The 19,222-nt window shown below is 58.9% G+C and overlaps 3 protein-coding genes across 18 annotated transcripts in view; all 3 read left to right on the top strand.

Annotated features, from left to right (window-relative positions):
* The window catches only part of BMP15 (bone morphogenetic protein 15), a 71,955-nt gene that overhangs the window by 10,583 nt on the left and 42,150 nt on the right, over positions 1–19,222 (top strand). The gene's annotated exons all lie outside the window — the stretch shown is intronic.
* On the top strand, positions 307–11,164 carry LOC137482598 (protein eva-1 homolog C-like). 7 transcript variants are annotated; one of them, XM_068205053.1, is made up of 9 exons: positions 307–903; positions 2,986–3,149; positions 3,862–4,061; positions 7,888–8,011; positions 8,192–8,344; positions 8,510–8,724; positions 8,811–8,882; positions 9,232–9,321; positions 10,017–10,155. In XM_068205053.1, the coding sequence occupies exons 1-8, from the start codon at positions 683–685 to the stop codon at positions 9,280–9,282; spliced, it is 1,200 nt and encodes a 399-aa protein (XP_068061154.1). In that variant the 5' UTR covers positions 307–682; the 3' UTR covers positions 9,283–9,321; positions 10,017–10,155. The 7 variants fall into 7 exon arrangements, with proteins under 7 accessions (XP_068061154.1, XP_068061150.1, XP_068061151.1 ...); XM_068205047.1 differs by having other exon boundaries at positions 379–903; positions 8,510–8,653; positions 10,017–11,164; XM_068205049.1 differs by lacking the exon at positions 9,232–9,321 and having other exon boundaries at positions 365–903; positions 10,017–11,164.
* CCNB3 (cyclin B3) lies at positions 14,035–19,127 on the top strand. Of its 10 annotated transcripts, none has more exons than XM_068205040.1 (12): positions 14,035–14,188; positions 15,241–15,359; positions 15,429–15,524; positions 15,685–15,803; positions 16,294–16,396; positions 16,713–16,814; positions 16,990–17,082; positions 17,340–17,477; positions 17,914–18,069; positions 18,360–18,509; positions 18,653–18,783; positions 18,905–19,127. In XM_068205040.1, exons 1-12 carry the CDS (start codon positions 14,185–14,187, stop codon positions 18,975–18,977), a joined length of 1,284 nt encoding a protein of 427 aa, XP_068061141.1. In that variant the 5' UTR covers positions 14,035–14,184; the 3' UTR covers positions 18,978–19,127. The 10 variants fall into 10 exon arrangements, with proteins under 10 accessions (XP_068061141.1, XP_068061145.1, XP_068061147.1 ...); XM_068205044.1 differs by having other exon boundaries at positions 14,036–14,188; positions 15,441–15,524; XM_068205046.1 differs by lacking the exon at positions 14,035–14,188 and adding an exon at positions 14,412–14,419 and having other exon boundaries at positions 15,441–15,524.

The raw sequence follows: 19,222 nt of genomic DNA, 5'->3' as shown, positions 1-19,222 counted from the left end.
AGGGCCATGGCATTGCCCTCATCACAAGCTCGACACCCAGCACGCAGCTCCCGCTGTGGACCCCAGGTGAGGTGTGCCAGTACTCACTGCTGCCACAGCCTCCCCAGCTACCCCTGCCTGGGCAATGCTGACCCTCTGGGAGCTGTGATGGCTCCTGGCACTGCCAGCTGCTGCTAGGGATTTAATCCTGCAGGCAGGAGGCACAGTATGGCACGGTGCCCTCACTCACAAGGTGCCAGTACCTGGCCCCACAGAGGCTGTGGGGCAGAAAGGTGGCAGCAAAGAGGTCCCTTCCCACACTGTTGGGTGCAGGGTGTTTGTCTTTTCCGCAGGAACAGGCGCCTGGGAGGCAGTTCGGGGAGCCTTTCCCTTCCTCCTCACAGAGTGAATGGCCGGACATTTGCCGAGATTGAGATTACAGCACGCATTTATCTGGATTTCTGTCTCACCGTGTCTGGGAGAAAGCTCGGGGCTCTTTGGAAGCCTTGTCAAGCCCTGTTGCTCTGCCCAGGGGAAGCAGAGGTGGGACGGAAGGGGCCGCCAGTTTCTTTGCCAGCAATGTGATGCCAAGGCACGGCTCACCTATAACAGGGTGTCCTGGGGGAAATGTTTCTGTGCTGAGAGTGACCCAGCTGTCCCGAGCAGCCTCTGGCCCTGGGCAGCAGGCTAAGAGTGAGCGCACATGTGCCCGCCGAGCCTCGGGACTTCGGCAGGGCAGAGAAGCGAGCCATTGTCCCCGCGCAGGGTCAGCCCCGCGGGCACCACCCGCCGCCGGGGCCCCGGCCGGTGCCAGCTGCCGGCTGGGACACAGCGGCTCTGCCATGGCCGGACTGCTCCGGCCGGCGGTAACCGTGGTCCTCCTCTGCTTTGCTGTGCGTCTGGAGGCCAGCCCGGAGCTGTCCGGTGAGTCAGGGTGAAGGCGGGGAGGAGGGGGATGCTGAGAACCGCGCTGGTGTGATGGGAGGGCAAAGCGACAGCAGTTTGGTGGGGTAGGGACAAGTGAGGCATAAACCATGGCAGGCCAGAGTGAGTTTCCCCAAAATGCTGGGATTTCTTTATCTCCACACAGGAAAACACGCTGCACACATCCCACAGCCCTGGTGTGCGTGGGAGTGGCTCCCCAGCTCTGCTGTGCTCTCTTGGATAGTTTGCAGGAGGAAATGCAAAGAAGCAAATATCAAGCCAGTCCCTGAGCTTTGCTGAGCATCCCCTCAGCCACGATGCTCATGTCCTCTGTGCTGGGCAGTGTGTAGAGCTGAGGAAGCACCCAGGGCTGCCCTGCCAGCCTTCCCTGCTCTGAGAAGGGGAGGGGAAGAGTTGGGTTGAAGCTGTACCTGGTCCCTAGACGGAGCTGGTGGCTGTGCCCCAGCTAGAGCCACTCCACTCGTGAGTCGGGGTGCTGCAGGGTCCCCTGCCACAAGATACAGCATGGGCCAGAAGCTCTCCCCAGGGCCATGCCAGCGATCCTTATAGATGTAAACAAGGCACAAATTTGGGATCCCTTCTGTCCCAGCTCTTTGAACAGTCGGGACAGGTGCAGGCAGGCTGGTTCCCCAGGGATCATCTGGAAACAGCCAGGCACAGCTTCCATCTGCTCAGCCGAGCCCAGGTGGGTGACAGGCTGATGCTGCAGGGTGCGCTGTGGTGAGGAGGATGTGATTTCATCTGGGCAGAGCTAACGGCACAACCACAGCACCGGAGACTGAGTCAGCTGTACTGGCACGAATCACAAAGTCTGCCTACAGCCTCCTTGACGTGGCTCCACCCAAAGAAACGTCTTCACAACTGCTCACTGGCCCAAAAGAGTGTGATGGAGAAACCTCTGCACCCATGGCAATGTTTCAGCCTCAGTTTTAAAATACAAACCACTGGTGCCTGCAGCCGGCATGACAGCAGAGCAGGGTGGCTGCCTCAAGGCTGGATTTGGGGAAACCCATTTCGTCTCATATTTCTCCCCTGAGTTCCCTGCCATCCCTAGGATTTTTCTGAGCCCTCTGCATCCAAGGCTGCCCAGCAGCGGGGAGTTTAGGCAGCCCTACATCCAGCAGTGTTGGGTATAGGCAGGTGGGTTTGGAGTCAGTGCTAGGCAGAGGTCAAGGCCAGGGTGGCTCTGAAACCTTCAGGAGCGTCTGACTGCTGCCAGGTGTGGGGCTGGCTGCACGTGTGGGACTGCTGCAGGGGATGCAGAGGAAGGGGATGGGGGCTGGCAGACTGGGCAGGGTCCTGTGCCACTCACAGCCCCCAGAATCCAGTGATATAGGGCAACCAGACGAGAGGGACAGGGCAGGGTTTGTCCTGTCCCCTCTTTGTGAGCACTGCACTCCAAGGGTCTGATCCAGCTCTGTGCCATTCAAAGAGCATCTTTGCATGACACTGGAGCTTTGACCTGGCTAGAACACCTTGTCTACTGCCATCTACCCTCCCGTACCTCTCCTTTCCTCTCTCCTCCTGCATGCAGAGAAGCAATCGAGGGCTTGCTTCTTGGATGCTGTGGCCACCCACTTGCTCATCCCAGCTTGTGAGCAATAATGCCAAGGGAGACATTAACTCCAGGCTGGAGGCAGCTGCCAGCTGCACCCGCTGACATCCCAGGGAGGGATGCTGACTGCAGATGCTGAGGGGTTAGTGGCAGCACTGAAGGTGAAAGAGGCCCTTTGTGCTGCTGAGCCTGGCACCAGTTTGCAGAGGGGGGTGGGGGAGCTAGTGCTCCCACCTTCTTGTCTTGGTTTGGGGGAGTTTGACACACTGGGGTTTGGGGGACAGGGTGCATGTCCTGCCCTGGGCCCCAGCACTGGCCTGGGGCTGAGGTGCAAGTGCCTCCAAATACCCCAGAGCTGGGGTCTGGGGTCTGGGGTCTGTGATCTGCTCAGAAGCCCCATGTGTCCCTGCTGCAATGTCCCAAGCCTCAAAATGATGCTTTTGTTTTATTCAAAGATGCAAAGTGCTTCATTCAGGGCATTTTGTCAGCTTTTCTTGCTTCCTCAGCCTTCTCCAGCAATTGGTGCCTGCTCAGAGCACCTGGCAGCTTGAACAGCTCTTACTAAAACAGCTTCCTTGCCCACCCAGTACAGCCAATGCCAACTTGAGCCAATGCTGCATGTTAAGCCCTTGGAGAGACTGGACAGGATGGTCCCACTTTGTTGTCCCTTGTAGGGAAAACCACAGGGGCAGTAGTTTGGGACACGAACTAGGCAGGATCGAAAGAAAGAAGCGTTCTGTGATGGGGATTCCAGGAGGGAAGGGCCAGTGCCCATTGAAAGAGTTGTGGGCCAGGAATAGTTTGCACCAACACACTGGGTTTCTTCAGCAGAGACCTGAGGCCAGCTGAACTCAAAGGATGACTTTGTGGCTCACACTCATCCATACTGACCTAGCCAGCTGTGGGAGCTTGCAGCAGCCCCTGGACCCTTCTCTCATCCAGCTCATGGCTCAACTTGTGACAGAGTACATCCTCCTCACCCTGACTCCAGGGATCCTCACTGGGGGACCATCTCTGGCTCACTCTTGTTCTGTCCCCACCATGAGTCCATAACAAGCCCAATTTTCTCTAAACACTTGACAACTCCTTATGGGATTTCCCCATCTTCTCTGGCTTGCTGTACTGCCTCCACCTTTCCTTTCCTGTTGCTAACCAGCTCAGCTATTCTGTGCTGCTTTCCAGGCTCCTAGCAGCAATGCTGTATGCAAGGTTTGCTACAGGCCCATCTTCTCTGCTGCTGTCCTGCTCTGATCTTGTTCACCCCATGAGTGCCTCATCTCAAGATATCCTCATTGCCACGAGCACTTGGGTGCCCAAATGCCACCACTGCCGTGGCTCTGGTGTCTCCTCTGGACAATGCCACTCCTGCTTTCCCCTTCCAGGGTACCTGCGCAAGGTGCTGAGGAACCACACTGCCCACACCTGTGATGGAGAGCAGCTCCTCATCGTCTGCCCTCGCAAAACCACCATCAGCATCCTCGGGGCTTTCTACGGGCGTCGAGTGCCCAGCACCAACCTTTGCCCCAGCCCCGACAATGCCTCCCAGGAGAGCACCGAATGCACGTCTGCCACTGCCCACCTGGTAAGGGAGGGATCCCAGGGGCCAGGCTGCACAGCCCTCTGTCTCCACATCACTGAGCTGCCTGCTTGGGCTGGGGGGCTGCAGGCAATGCAGCCTCCCCATGCCCTGAGGAGGTTTCCATCAGCATCGGGATTACAGAATCACGGAATCAAAGAATCACAAACCCTTCTTGATGGATGACATCTGTTAGTCTTGGTGTTGAGACCACTTCTCTGGGGAGCCTGTTCCAAGCCACCCTCTGGGAGAGGAACCTTTTTCTAATAGTCAGCCTAAACCTGCCCTGATACAACTTCAGCCCATTCCCTTCCTGTCACTGGTCACCACAGAGGAAAGATCAGTGCTTGCTCCTTCTCTTCCCTTCATGAGGAAGTTGTAGACTGAAATGAGGACTCCCTCAGACTCCTCCAGGCTGAACTGGCCAAGTGTCTTCAGCCAGTCCTCATAAGCCTTCCCCTCAAGGCCCTTCACAGTATTTGTTCCCTCCTTTGGATGCTAATAGTGTAATATCTTTCTTTTGTTACAGTGACCAAAACTACACACAACATTCAAAGTGAGGCTGCCCCATGCAGAGCAGAGATGTACAATCCCCTCCCTGACCTGGCTGAGCCTGATGCCCCCCCAGGACAAGGCTGGCTCTCCTGGCTGCCAGGGCACTGCTGACTAATACTCAGGTCGTTGTTGACCAGGACCCGCAGGTCCCTTGCTGCAGCACTGCTTTCAAACATCAAATTCCCCAGTTTGTCCGTACACCCAGGGTTGCCGCTTCCCAGGTGCAGAATCCACCACCTTCCCTTGCTGAATTTCCTATGGTTGGTGATTGCACAGTCCTCTTAATTTCTTGAGGTCTCTCTGTGGGGCCTCTCTGCCTTCCAGGGAGTCAACAGTTCCTCACAGTTTTGTATCATCTGTGATTCACTGTAGGGCCCTTTTCCTAGACTGTTTTTGGAAGTTTTGGAAGGGTGGAAGAGATGTTCTGCCATGCGTTCTAGAGTAGAGCCTGGCAGGAGGCATTGCTGTGTCCTGAGATGGCTTTTGGAGCAATCCCACAGGAAGCAGCAGGCTCACAGAATGCCCTGCCATCTGGGGCTGGCTTCTGGGAGAGGGGCAGTGCCCAGGCTGTTGGGCTCATGAAGTGAGACAGGACCCCCTGAGCTGCTGCACTCACCCCTGTGGCTGCATCCCCTGGGGTTAGCACAGAGCTTGGCTCTTCCCCAGCCAGAAGCAGCCCCCATCCATGCTGGCAGCTCCCAGGGACTGGATTAGTGAAGCGGACCAAAGGGATGCCTGTTTGATGGCAGCAGTTGGTGCAGGGAAAGGGTAGGAAAGCAGAGGCTGACGGAAGAAAAGGGATGGAACTCCTCAAAGCTGATGCCTAGGTCCCTCGGTGGGGACATCGTTTCATATGCCGCTTTTCTAAGACCCCGTTCCAGCTCCTTGCTAGGGCTAGGGCAAACCTGCTGCAAAGCCAGGGGCTGCAACTGCCTACAAGAAAAGGGAATGAGCCAGTGCCCTGCTTAGGAGCTCACAGGGCTTTCCTGCCTGGTCCTGCTCCAACCATACATCCCCTCTGGGATCCTGCATGTTCCAAGAGCTGTGCAAGCACCAAGCCAGAGCATGCTGGCACAGCACCAGGCTGGTCCCATGAGCCACCCTGCAAACGCAGGTCAGGGTCCCCCTCTCTGTAGGACGGAGAGTTTGGCCTGGCACAGGCGCCTGGAAACTGAGGGGCAGGTCTGAGAGCAGGTCTGTGGAGCTCAGCCTCATACTGAGTAAACGGTGGGGTGGCCATGCTGGCACAGGGCTGGAATGCCCGCTGCTGCTGAAGGAGCTGGGATGTCTGGAGGGCAGAGAGCGAAGCTGCTGCCAAGGCTCCGCTCTGTTTAGGCAGCAACTGGGAGGAGAGATTGCTTGTGTTTCCTTAGAGAATTTCCGTTCTGGCAGCCAGTGAAGACCAAGCGGAGGCTCGGTCCTGAGCTGGGCGGGAGGCACAGGGACAGAGGGGAAGAAGAGATGAGAAGGGGCTCCGTTTTGGGTGCTGGGATCCCCGGGCCTGGGTCACGAAGCGGTAACAAGGGAATAAACCTCTCCCTTCTGCCGGCAGCCTCTGCTCCGCTGCGGAGCCACTGCCGTGGGACAAAGAGGGGACACGGGGCAAGGACTCCCACAGCCACCCAAGGCCGGGCTACCCAGGGCCTCCTGCCAGAGCCGGGGGCCCGGCGCGGCCACTCGCGGGCTGCCCGCGTGTGCAGGAGGGGAGAGAGCCCGCGGGCACCTCGGCCACGGGCGGGGCCCGAGCGGGCCGTGGGTGAGCCCGGCTCCCCACCTTGCGGCCGCGCGGGGACATTGCACGGACCGCGGGGACGCGAGCCCGCGGCGGGGCAGTGCGCGCCTGCACGGCCCGAGACACGCGTGGGATGGCACGGCATGGCACGGCATGGCACGGCATGGCATGGCACGGCATGGCACGGCATGGCATGGCACGGCATGGCATGGCATGGCACGGCATGGCATGGCATGGCATGGTACTGGGGTGGGATGGCACGGCATGGCACGGCACGGCATGGCACGGCATGGCATGGTACTGGGGTGGGATGGCATGGCATGGCATGGCATGGCATGGTACTGGGGTGGCATGGTACTGGGGTGGGATGGCACGGCATGGCATGGCACGGCATGGCATGGCATGGTACTGGGGTGGGATGGGATGGCATGGCACGGCACGGCATGGCACGGCATGGCACGGCATGGTACTGGGGTGGGATGGCACGGCATGGCACGGCATGGCATGGTACTGGAGTGGGATGGCATGGCATGGCATGGCATGGCATGGCATGGCATGGCATGGCATGGCATGGCATGGCATGGCATGGCACGGCATGGCATAGCATGGTACTGGAGTGGGATGGGATGGCATGGCATGGCATGGCATGGCATGGCACGGCATGGCATGGCATGGCATGGCATGGTATCGGAGTGGGATGGCATGGCATGGCATGGCACGGCATGGCATGGCATGGTACTGGGGTGGGATGGCACGTCATGGCATGGCATGGCATGGTATCGGGGTGGGATGGCATGGCATGGCATGGCATGGCATGGCATGGTACTGGGTTGAGATGGCACGGCATGGCATGGCATGGCATGGTACTGGGGTGGTATGGGATGGCATGGCATTGTACTGGAGTGGGATGGCACGGCATGGCATGGCATGGCATGGTATCAGGGTGGGATGGCACGGCATGGCATGGTATTGGGGTGGGATGGGATGGCATGGCATGGTACTGGGGTGGCATGGCATGATACTGGGATGGGATGGCATGGGATGGGATGGGATGGGATGGGATGGGATGGGATGGGATGGCATGGTATGGTATGGTACTGGGATGGGATGGGATGGGATGGTACTGGGATGGGATGGCATGGTATGGTATGGTACTGGGATGGGATGGGATGGGATGGTACTGGGATGGGATGGGATGGCATGGCATGGCATAGTACTGGGATGGCATGGCATGGCATAGTACTGGGATGGCATGGCATGGCATGGTACTGGGATGGCATGGCATGGCATGGTACTGGGATGCCAGCACAGGTAGTAGCAGCTGTGTAGGGCACACAGCTCACTGTGGGTGCAGGGGGGAACTGGTTCAGAAACGGGCAGTGGATTTGGGATGTCTGCGTCAGGGGTGGGCAGGAGCAGCTATGGGTCACTTCGGTGGGGTGAGAGGCCACTTCCCTGAGCGTGGTGAAGGCACTGACACAGAGGAGGTGAGAACAGCCTCAGGACTTCTCACCCAACTCACACCTGTTGCACTCTGCTCTCCAGAAGCTGCTGGCTGAGTGCCAGGACCAGCAGTGGTGCCAGTTCTCAGTGCACAGCCAGGTCTTTGGGCCAGACCCATGCCCTGGGACACACAAGTATCTCATCGCTTCCTACAAGTGCCGGCCAGGTGAGGTGGAGCACGGTCTGGGCAATACTGCATGGGCTCTCCCTGACCTCAGCTGCTCAGAAAAGGGCAGGAAGGAGAGCATGGCTGCTCCTGCACCTCGCAGCCCTCTTTCAACCCTTCTCTTGGCCTAAGAGAGGTGATTCAGGATGCATTGGGGCACTCAGTGATGTCACTCCCTAGGGAACCATCGGGTCAAGACCGTGTGTGAGAATGACAAGCTCAGGCTGCAGTGTCGACCAAAATCCATCCTGGCCATTTATTCTGCAAGTTATGGACGATTCCTGCGGGGCAAACCAGAATGTGATGCCTTGAACACTGGAGAACCCCATATAGGTATGCCAGAGTGGTTTGAGACAGAAATGGGGCAGGAATCATGCACAGAGTATGGCACAAGTCCACCCCTGGGCTGTACCTGTGTCCCTTGGCCTCTGCTGGCTGATGCCCAGCAGGGAGAGGCAGGCAGCTCTGCCCATGGGTCCATGCTTCATGTCTCTGCAGAGTGTGTGGCTCCAGACGCTCTGCGCAGGGTCTCCAAGAAGTGCCACCGCAAGGGGAACTGCACCGTGGCTGCTGACAAGGCCACCTTCGGGGACCCGTGCCTCCCCGGCATGAAGAAGCAGCTGCGAGTCTCTTACACCTGTGGTGAGAGCTCCCCACTCCACCAGGGGCACAGGGGCTCTGGTGGAGTGTCTGCTCTGCCCACCCCATGCCAGGCAGGCAGGGGCATGGGGCTCCCCAGGGAGGCAGGGCTGCAGGGGAGGAGCAGGGGGGTGATGCTTGGTGTGTGCTCTCCTTGCAGTGCCCAAGCAGCTGCTGGAGGAGGTGGGCCCTGACACCTCGGACCCCTTCCTGCTCTCGGACTATATGCACGGTAATGTGGGGGGAGGAAGGTTACACCACAAGCGGTGTGGCACCGTGTCTGTGCTCGGGTGAACCAGCTCTTCCATGGTTTGTCTGCATGCCTGGTACCAGCTCCAGCCTAGCATCCCTGTCCCATGGTGGAAGCCATGCCTTGGTCAGTGCCCATTCTGAGGGGATGGAGGTGGCATCTGCTGCGAGCAGGGGAGAGGAAGACACACAGGGTCATCCCTGTGGACAGCAGAGCACTCGTGCAGGAAGGATGGAGTGTGGTGTGGGGAAGGACAGGCAGGAGCAGGCAGCCGGGACACGGGGCACTGAGAGCACCTCGTGCCTCAGCCTGCATCCCCTTGTCACTGCAGGTGGCTGGTACAAAGGGCCCAGGTTCTCCAGGCTCCAGGAAGACCGCATGATTTTTACTAGCTCTCTGGCAGCTTTTGCTCACCTTTGGGGTATGTGCCCTCCCTGGGTCTCACGCAGCACCTGGGGAAACAGGACAGGCTGGGGGGTGGCTGACATCCCGGATGGCCCCAGCTCAACCCAGGGCTCATCTCAGAGGCAGCCAGACCCCAAACCTCTCCAGCAGGGCCAACAGGCACACAAAGAAGCAGGGCAGCAAGTGCCCGTGCTGAGTTTGGGGTGGACAGGTAGGGTGGAAACTCAGAGGTGAAACGAGCCTCAAAGTTTCACAGCATCAAGAGTCACGCTGTGGCTACAGTCCTGCCTGTGGACCTTCCTTTTCCAACAGGCCAGATTACCCACTGAGTCTTTTCCTTCCTGCCCTTTATGCATGCACTGATGGAGACCACCTCTCTGCAGGCAAAAATTTCCCTTGCCAGAGGAAATTACTCATTTAATTCCCCACGGGATTATTCTTTCCCCTGCTCTGCCTACCCCGCATCCCAGTGGAGGTTTCCTTTGGGGAAAGGCCCATTTCAGGACTGGTGGGTGCTGATGAGGCTCTAGGTAACACTTCCATGATCACTGGAGCAGGATCTGTCCTGTCTCTGCAGCCTGAGTGGTGAGGGCATCCCTGCTCCCCTCCTCTTACTCCCATATGCCTGGCAGAGGGGCTTTGCAGGCACTGATACCCCACAGACTGCAGAGCAGTCTGTACCCTGGTGTCTTTCTTGCCTTTTCCCTTCAGGTGTCCCAGAGAAAGTTGCCCTCTACTTTCTTTGTGGAGTCTCAGGAGGCCTCATGCTGCTGCTGTGCATCATCAGCCCCAAAACAACCTTCCTCCAGGAGGTGGGGGAGGCTCTCAAAGACCCAGAGCTGGGGAGCAGCTCAGAGCTGGGCAGGACCAAGCTGCGGGATGAGCAGGATGAAGATGTCCCTGATGACAGCTCCTCAGACTCCTCCTTCCGCCGCCTCACCCGCACCTACCGGGCCACTGACAGCATCTTCGGCCCCGAGCTGACAGCAGCTATGGAGGGAGCAGTGGAGCACCAGGGCCGCAGTGGGGAGGAGATCTGGATGCCCAAGGAGTCAAGCCCGTATGCCATACACAAGATCAAATCGGCCACCAAATAAGAACTGGAAGAAAATGGCTGGAGGGCAGCAGAGGGGTGCAGGCTCAGTGGGATCCGACATCAGAGAGACATAAGAGTTTGGGCTCCTTGGGGTGACTGGACATCCTGAGCAGCAGCAGGGTCTGGCAGCCCCAGTGCGTCCATCAACCCACTGCTCCACCAGCATGGAAACCTCTAACCTGGCGGTGACAGGCAGACCCTCGGTGTGATGAGGGGCTGTGTAATGGTTCTGTGGGCCATGGGCTCCTTTGCCACAGACACCACTAATCCTAACCTAACCTCCCTGTTCTCAGCTTGCATTGTCTGGCTCTAGAGTTTAACCCTGATCAGCTGTGCCAAGCCCACCCTGAGCCCTTTGAGGCTGCTTGCTCCTATTCCTGCTTGGGTGCTAGCTTCCACTCCTGGTGCTGCAAACACACCCTGCACTTGGGCACTATGTCAGCAGCGGAGAGGCAGGAATGGCCAGGACATAGGGAGAGGCAGGTGGAGTGGGTGTGCAGGCACAGCAGGCATCACCAGCACAGCCCCACCACGGTGCATGCCATGCAGCCCTGCTGTGCCAAGGGAGCTACTCCCCTGGCTGGGGCCACTGGCAGCTCAGCACAGCGCAGGCTCTCACCTCCCTGCAGGCATTCAGGAGCTCTGTCACCCCGTGTTGCTCTATGCTTTCTTCTCTACTTTCCCCAGTGGCAGGAGAGCCCCAAGTTTTAACTTGCTGTGTTTTTTTTCCAGTCAATAAATGCAACAGGTCTTAGGCACAATATCTCTCCCTGACCCTGGTCATTAGTAATGGAAAGGGGGAAAAGGAAGAGGCAAAGCTCAGCCCTCCCTGTGCAGAGAAGTACCTTGCCTCTCACCAGCACTTCTGGCACTGGGCCATGGGAAGCAACAAGTTGGGCCTGTTTCACCACAGGAAAGAATAAGGGGAAGGGAAAGGGGAAAAGCAGTCCATCTGGGTCCCAGGAATGATGCTTCCCTGTCCTTGCTGCTCTTCTTCAGCCCGGGGCTTCCCATCTGGTAAGCAATCCTGGAGCAAAGGTCCCCAGATACCATGCAGAGAGGCTTCACGGCAGTCCTGCAGTGCCAGGGAGCCAGGCTGGGACTGGGGTCTGCTCCAACTTGAAAAGGCAGCACAGGCTTTTTTAGTGCTGTGAGAAGAGGCTGGATGGAAGCAGCAACCCAGCTCACCTCGCAAAAGGGACATGCCAGGCACAAATGCTCTTGAGCCAGCACACAGCAGAGTCTAGTGGGAGGAGACAAGGACCAGCATTCTACCTGATTTGGGGGTTTGCTGAGGGAATGTCAGAGCCCAAGGAGAGCTTGCGGAGGTCTCACCTCCCAGCATTCATAGATTGTGAGCAGGACTGAGACCACAGCCTTGCCTCGATGCTTGGACAGCTGGCACAGCTCCTGCTGCACACCCATGGCTTCACCTTGCACTTCTTGCTCTCCTCATCTCTTCTCCCACACGCCCCATGTCCAGGGGCAATTCCAGCTTGTGTGGTGGGAGTCACACCCCTGCAGCAGGGATGGGATTCCCAAGAGCCTTGCCAGGAGCACCAGCATGGCAGTGCTTTGCAGACTGGAAAAGCCAGCTTCCCAGTGCCAAGACTGGGCAGGATAGGCAGACGTGAACCTGTCCCAAAGCAGGGAGCCCATCCCAGCCTCCACAGAGCTGTGGGCAGACTTGGATGGGAGTTTTGGCTGAGTATCTTATCCCACAGGATAACCACTGGCAGTGGGATGTGTCCTGGCTCTGCCTGGCTAGGATGCACCCAACATGTATTTTTGGTCGGGCTATGCACTGCCTTAGCATGCATAGGGAAAGGCAGGCACCTGGATCCCACAGGATCCCAAACCAAAGGCAAGCAAGTCTCAGGGAGCCTCCAGGCCAAGGACAGAAGCAGTGACACCAGGGGAGCTGGGGCTGCAGAGGACAAGTGGCCAAGGAGGGAACAAGATGGGCTGGAGCTGCAGCAACCCTGACCAGTTTCGGGGACTGAAGGGACCCAAGATCTGTGGGACCCAGGTTTAAACCTCCACTGGACCTCTGAGCAGAATTCTGCTCCTGGCTGTCCATGGTCCAGGTCTTTCTGCTGGAGATGTGGCAGAGCTGCCTGCATGCAGCAGGTGTGCAGCATGCATGCAAGCCATGTGCCTGATCCTGCCCACGTAGCCCTTGGGCAGCAGGTTTAACTCCCCTCAGATGCTGGCACTGCTGTGCTTCCCTAGTCAGGGGTTCATCAGCTCCACTCACAACAGCAGTACATGGGCGTGCGATTATCTGAAAGGATTTTCTTGGGTTAAACTTAGGAATTTGAAAGGTTTTTCTGGGAATCTGGTGGCCAGGGGAAGCTCTCCTCTGCTGCAGTGCTGAGCTCTGCTGAGTTTACCTCAGAGGGGGCTTCACTTGTGCCAGAGCTCAGCGTAGTGCTAAAGCCCCCAAGCACTGCTGAGGGCACGGGACCACTGCATGGTGGTGGCATGAGAGCAGAGAACTGTGCTGGAGCCTCACAAAGGAGCAGAGTGATACAGTGAGCATCAGGTGTACAAACACGGATCACGTGTTTCACACATGAAAAGTGGGTGGCTTTTCCAAGACTAGTTTATCAAGGAACAAAGCAAGCTGTGGGTGTGAGGAGTCTCATGCATTCCTTTCCCGATACATGGAAATTGACTTCAAGGCAGCTGACAGCCTGAGCGAGCCTTTTCCGAGCTCTCCGTGCCCAGCAGCCGGGCTGCATGGCAGGGGTCTCCCCAAGAACTGCAATGCCCTCGAGGCCGGTCCTTGACACACGTGGAGTGCTCTTACCCTCAGCAGATGTTTGGTAAGCGGCCGCTGTCTCATCCAACGCCGTAGTACAGTGGCTGTGACATGTGCCTTGGTAGCTTTGACCCTGTCCTGGCCACTGAGGACGATGGGGCAGTGCCAGCGAGCCTCACCCTGAACTAGGTCAGTCATGCCTGTAGACACCACACGAACAGTGCTCCTGTGCTACCCCAGACAGTGAAAGTGGGGTTACACTAGATATAAGAAAAATATCTTCCCTGGCAGGGTGGGCAGGCCCTGGCACAGGTACCCAGAGCAGCTGGGGCTGCCCCTGGATCCCTGGCAGTGCCCAAGGCCAGGCTGGACACTGGGGCTGGGAGCAGCCTGGGACAGGGGAAGGTGTCTCCGCCCATGGCAGGGGGTGGAACGCGTTGATCTTAAGGTCCCTTCCCACCCAAACCGTCCTGATTATCCAAGCGATCCGAGCCCTCTGTTCCCGACAATGAGTGCACGGCCAGCACACCCTGTCCCCCAACCAGAGTTCCCCAGCCCGGGGGGAAAGGGCAGCCCCGAGGTCTGGGACGCACAGCCTCGGCTGCGGACGGAGGCAGTGGAGCCAGCGGCCAGCGGGGCCGGGGCCGGGGCCGGGGCCGGGGCCGGGGCCGGGGCCGCTCCCCCCGCGCCGCCAGCCCGCGGCCTGGCCGCCATGCCGGCCCCGCCGGAGCCGCAGAACGGCTTCCAACGGCGCCCGCTCCCACCAATCACCGCCCGCCCGGCCCGGCGCTCGCCCCGCCCCCGCCGCATGCTCGCCTTTCCATTGGTCACTGGCGTTGAATTTTAAACCCTGCCGCCTGCCCCTTAGCAACTGCATCCCTCTGCGCCCGCCGATTGGCCGCCGCCTGGTACCGCCCCGCACTCTGATTGGGCGAGGCTCGGCCAGTGCTGGCCGGCCGCTACCGAACTGCTACTTTCAAAAGCGCCGGGGCCGCAGGTGCGGGCACAGCGGAGCGGGCATGGGTGAGTGGGGAGAGCCGGGCGTGGGTGAGTGGGGAGAGCCGGGCGTGGGTGAGTGGGGAGAGCCGGGCGTGGGGAGAGCCGAACCGGGCGTGGGTGAGTGGGGAGAGCCGGGCGTGGGGAGAGCCGGGCGTGGGTGAGTGGGGAGAGCCGGGCGTGGGTGAGTGGGGAGAGCCGAGCCGGGCGTGGGTGAGTGGGGAGAGCCGGGCGTGGGGAGAGCCGAACCGGGCATGGGTGAGTGGGGAGAGCCGGGCGTGGGGAGAGCCGGGCGTGGGTGAGTGGGGAGAGCCGAGCCGGGCATGGGTGAGTGGGGAGAGCCGGGCGTGGGTGAGTGGGGAGAGCCGGGCGTGGGGAGAGCCGGGCATGGGTGAGTGGGGAGAGCCGGGCGTGGGGAGAGCCGGGCGTGGGTGAGTGGGGAGAGCCGGGCATGGGTGAGTGGGGAGAGCCGAGCCGGCCGTGGGTGAGTGGGGAGGGGGCACCTCGGGCATGACCGAGTGGGGGGATCCCCCCCGGTTATGGGTGAGTGGGGCTTCCGAGGGCTGCGGGGGAGTGGGCAGTGCTGGGACCCGTAGCTGGTGGCAGGCGTGGGGATCCTGGAGAGTGCAAGGGAGTAAAGGGCTTCCAGGATCCCCAGCTCCCATGGGAGCTCCGGGGAATGCAGGAGACAGGGGAACTTTGGGACTCCCGACTCCCCCAGGGGACCCTGAGGGTTGTGGGAGAGTGGGGATCTCCGAGGAAGTGCAAGCCCTTGCATCCTTCTCTGGGATGCAGGAATGTGGGAATTGCCTGTCCCCTCTACCACCTCATCCAGCAGAGTGCTTTTGGTGGTGGTCTTTGGGGTCTGTGTCCCTTCCTCCCTGGAGCACCCAGCCAGATTTGTCCATCGCCTGGGCTTCTCTTGGGGCACCACCCACATGCCACGCTCAGGAAAGGCGTCAGTCTTGCTGTGCTAACCCACAGGAGGGACAAACGTCCCCCTGTGCTGCCCCAAGCTGGGAGGGTGTCCCTGGAGGCAGGTGGGCAGCAGCCTCCATCACATCATGCTTTGCCCCCAGCTTGCTCACAGAGACCCAGGGAGAGGGTGCCGTTGCCACGCAATGCCAAGATGCTGACCAGCAAGCAGCCCCGAGCAGGCAAGGTAGGCCCTGCTGCAGAGAATGTCGACCCTGAGAAGGTGAGCACCGAGCCAAGCGAGCGCTGTCGGGGGGCTCCTGTGGGGTAGCTGACCACCATCTTCTAACAGCCTCTATTGCAGGAGGAGAGCTGTCATGCCAAGAGGTCTTCGTCCTCACCCCAGGGCGGGCCCAAGAAGAGGTCAGCATTCGGAGACATCACCAATGTGAGTGCTTCTGTGACGGTGGGGGCTCTGGTGTGCCCTGTGAGCTCCCCATGGTGGGGGGCATACCCCATGCCCGTTAGGAAGAGGAGAGGTCTCCCTGCAGGGCATATCTTGCTTTCCACTGTGCAGCCCCTGTATGCCCCTGTTCTGACCCAAACAGGCTCGCAAGAACCAGGTGGTGGCAGGGAAGAAGGAGGCTGTGAAGGTTGCTCCACCCAAGGCACAGAAGGCACATAATGCCTTAGGGGTGGCCAAGAACAACGAGATCAACCTAAAAAAGTGAGTAGCTAGGGGCAGGGGTTTGCTGCAAACTTGTCCCATGGGGACAAGTAGTAGGGGCTTCCCTTGGGTGATGGAGGCTGAGCCAGATGCAGGAGGAAACTAGTATATCTACTGTAAATGGCATCAGATTGTGGCAGGGGAGAGTTAGGTTCAATATGAGGAAAAATTTCTTCCCCAAAAGGGCTGTCCAGCCCTGGCACAGGCTGCCCAAGACAGCTGTAGAGTCACCTTCCATGGAAGGATTTAAAAGTCATGTGGATGTGGCCCTTGGGGACGCGGTTTAGTGGTGGGCATGGCAGTGCTGGGGGAACTGTTGTCCTCAATATCTTTAAAGGTCTTTTCCAACCTAAATGGTTCTAGGAGTCTGTGGAGATATTTTAGAGGTGGTTTTGCCCCTTTCTGAAGCAGCAAGTGTCTCTGGAAGGCCCCTTTCAGCCAAAAAATTTGGTCTTCTCCCAGTAATGTTTTATGCTCTTGTCCTTCCCAGGTCAATGAAGAAAACTCCCCCAACAGCTCCTGCAGAGCCCAAAGTGGATCCTGTGCCAGAGAAGCCAGTGTCTGTACAGGAACTGAAGCCTCCTGAGCAGAAGGTAGGGACCTTGGGCTGCAGCATTGCCCCTGGCCCATCACAGCACCGGTCTGTGGCTGCCACTGGTGGTACTCGGGCACCAGGCGGTGCTCTGGGCCTTGGAGAGACTTCAGCCAGGGTGATGGAAAGCTGGGGAGGGGGGCAAAGTGCACCACCATCTTCCTTCAAGAATCCTCCCCTGGGAAAGAGTGGGGCAGGGACTGCAGGGTGATGAGGGCAGGTAGGAAAAGGGGGGTGCAGAGGAGCAGCAGCCTTGCCCTGAGAAGGTGACTGGCACTCACAGGGCCTCCCCCTTACTGCTGCCTCTTGCATGCCAGCAGGTGCCAGCAGTGGAGGACATTGACAAGGAGCAGCTGGGTGACCCCTATGCCAGTGCAGAGTATGCCAAGGAGATCTTTGAATACATGCGGGAAAGAGAGGTGGGTGATGCCTGTCCACGGGGTGACAGCCCTGTCCAGGGAAGGAGTGACTGCAGGCAGGGCCACTGACTGCCCAGAGGCTCTGACCACCTGGCAGGGGACTGCACAGGGTGAGAAGGGGTTTGTTTGAGCGGGAGGATGTTTGCCCTGTCCCTGACAGCTGGCTCTTTGGCAGGAAAAATTCCTGCTTCCTGACTACATGGAGAAGCAGACAGACATCAGTGGGGACATGCGTGCTATCCTTGTGGACTGGATGGTGGAGGTGCAGGTGAGAGGGCACAGCTTTCTGCAGAGCAGCCCCCATGCTGCCTTTGGCATGTGTGACCTCAGTGTGCTAGCAGAGGCTCCTGCAGGCATTCCCAGTGCAGAGCAGATCCTCCCCCTGTGTGGGCTAGGGATGAGCCTCCATCCCGCCCTCTGAGCCTGGCCCATAGGCACCCCTGGCCTCTGTGAGAGCTGGAAGGAGCTGGCCAGGCCTAACTTCTGTCTGACACTCTGTGCTGATCCCCACTCTCATTCTTGCAGGAGAACTTTGAGCTGAACCATGAGACACTGTACCTGGCTGTGAAGCTAGTGGACCACTACCTGGTGGAGGTGGTGAGCATGAGGGAGAAGCTGCAGCTCATCGGCTCCACTGCCATCCTCATCGCCTCCAAATTTGAGGTGACTCTTTGTGTGCTCTCCTGGGGTGCAGGGGCATAGGGGCTGTGCCTCTATGGTCCCTGGGGGGTTTTAGAGAAGGCCAGGTTACTGCCCTGAGAGCTGCCAGGGTGGCATGTCTGTCATCTTCCTCCTTCCTGTCCCAAGGGCTGCAAGCACAGTCCTGATGGGCTGAAACCTGTGTCCTGGTGTCACTGGAGAGCCAGCTTCTCTCTGCTCTGCACAGACCAGCAGGATACCTTAGTTTACTTAAAGCAGGCACGGGGCTCAAGCCAAGGGCTGGAGGAGCATGGACATCACAAAAGTCCCGCAGGGTGTTAAGAGTCCTTGCTGAGTCCAGCAGCACGTGAACACTTACAGGGCCTGCAGGATGGCTAGGATCTCCTGAGTGAGGCCAGAACGAGCCCCTCTGGGGTGCTGAGCGGCTGTGCCCCTACAGGAGCGGTGCCCACCCTGTGTGGATGACTTCCTCTATATCTGTGATGATGCCTACAAGCGGGAGGAGCTTATTGCTATGGAGATGAGCATCCTCAGCACCCTCAAGTTCGACATCAACATCCCCATCCCCTACCGCTTCCTGCGGCGCTTTGCCAAGGTGAGTGCGTTCAGAGGGTGGGCTGGGTGCCCCCAGGCACCCCTTCTGTTGGCTCCAGGGGCCAGTGACTCGCATTGCTGGGGCTTCAGGCTCCCAGTTGGCAGCAAGGAAACTTTGTCCAGGTCCCCTCAAAAGGGTTCAGGGGTGTGAGGATGATGGTGGTCTGGGTTGGCTGGGTGTGTGGGATCCCTGTCCTGTGCCCCAGAGGCAGCATTCTAGATCCTAGAAAGGTTGGGAAGGGTAGCAGCATTGCTCAAAAGGCTGAGCCTTTCCCTGCCCACCGGATGTAGTGTGCCCGTGCCACCATGGAGACACTGACGCTGGCCCGCTTCCTCTGCGAGATGACCCTGCAGGAGTACGACTACGCCCGCGAGAGCCCCTCGAAGCTGGCTGCCAGCTGCCTGCTGCTGGCACTTACCATGAAGAACCTCGGGGGCTGGGTGAGTACTGTCCCTGCCTGCGCTGCAGGGGGACGCAGTGGACTAGTGAGCGGGGTGATGTGATCAGATCTGGATGCTGGGCAGGGAAGATGATGGCTGTCCTGTCACTGAGGACACAGCTTAGCCCTGCTGTCCCCTTGCAGACCCCTACACTGGAGTACTACAGTGGGTACAGTGCCCAGGACCTGCACCCCCTGGTGAAGAGGCTGAATTTCCTGCTCACGTACCAGCCCCGCGACAAGCTGAATGCTGTGCGCAGCAAGTACTCACACAGGTGAGTCACGGGGCTCTGTCTTGGGGAGTGACACCACCAGCATGCACCCTGGAGCTCTGGAAGCACTGGTGGATGGGTGTCAGGGCTGTGGTTGAGCTCTAAGCCAATGTGTTCCTTCCAGGGTCTTCTTTGAGGTTGCCAAAATCACCCCCATGGACATGCTCAAGCTCGAGGAGACACTCACTAGCTCCTAGCCCTACTCTGTGAATAAGCCTGTAAATAATGGGGTACCCTCAAGCAGGGTGGTACCATGTACATAAGTAATAGTAATTTTAACTGAAGAATGGGGAGGGAGAGGGAAAAAAAAAGTCATGTGTAACTGTTAATAAAATGTGTTTGTTGTACATGCTGGCACTGGAGACTGAACCCCAGCACTGTACTTCCCTGTGTTGTGATGAGACAGAGGGTGAGAGCAGGGTGACTGGTGGGGAGCAGGGAG

This window comes from Anomalospiza imberbis, chromosome 14 (assembly GCF_031753505.1).
Source record: "Anomalospiza imberbis isolate Cuckoo-Finch-1a 21T00152 chromosome 14, ASM3175350v1, whole genome shotgun sequence".
Classification (NCBI taxonomy): Eukaryota; Metazoa; Chordata; class Aves; order Passeriformes; family Viduidae; genus Anomalospiza; species Anomalospiza imberbis.
This window is presented reverse-complemented; position numbering and strand designations above follow the sequence as displayed.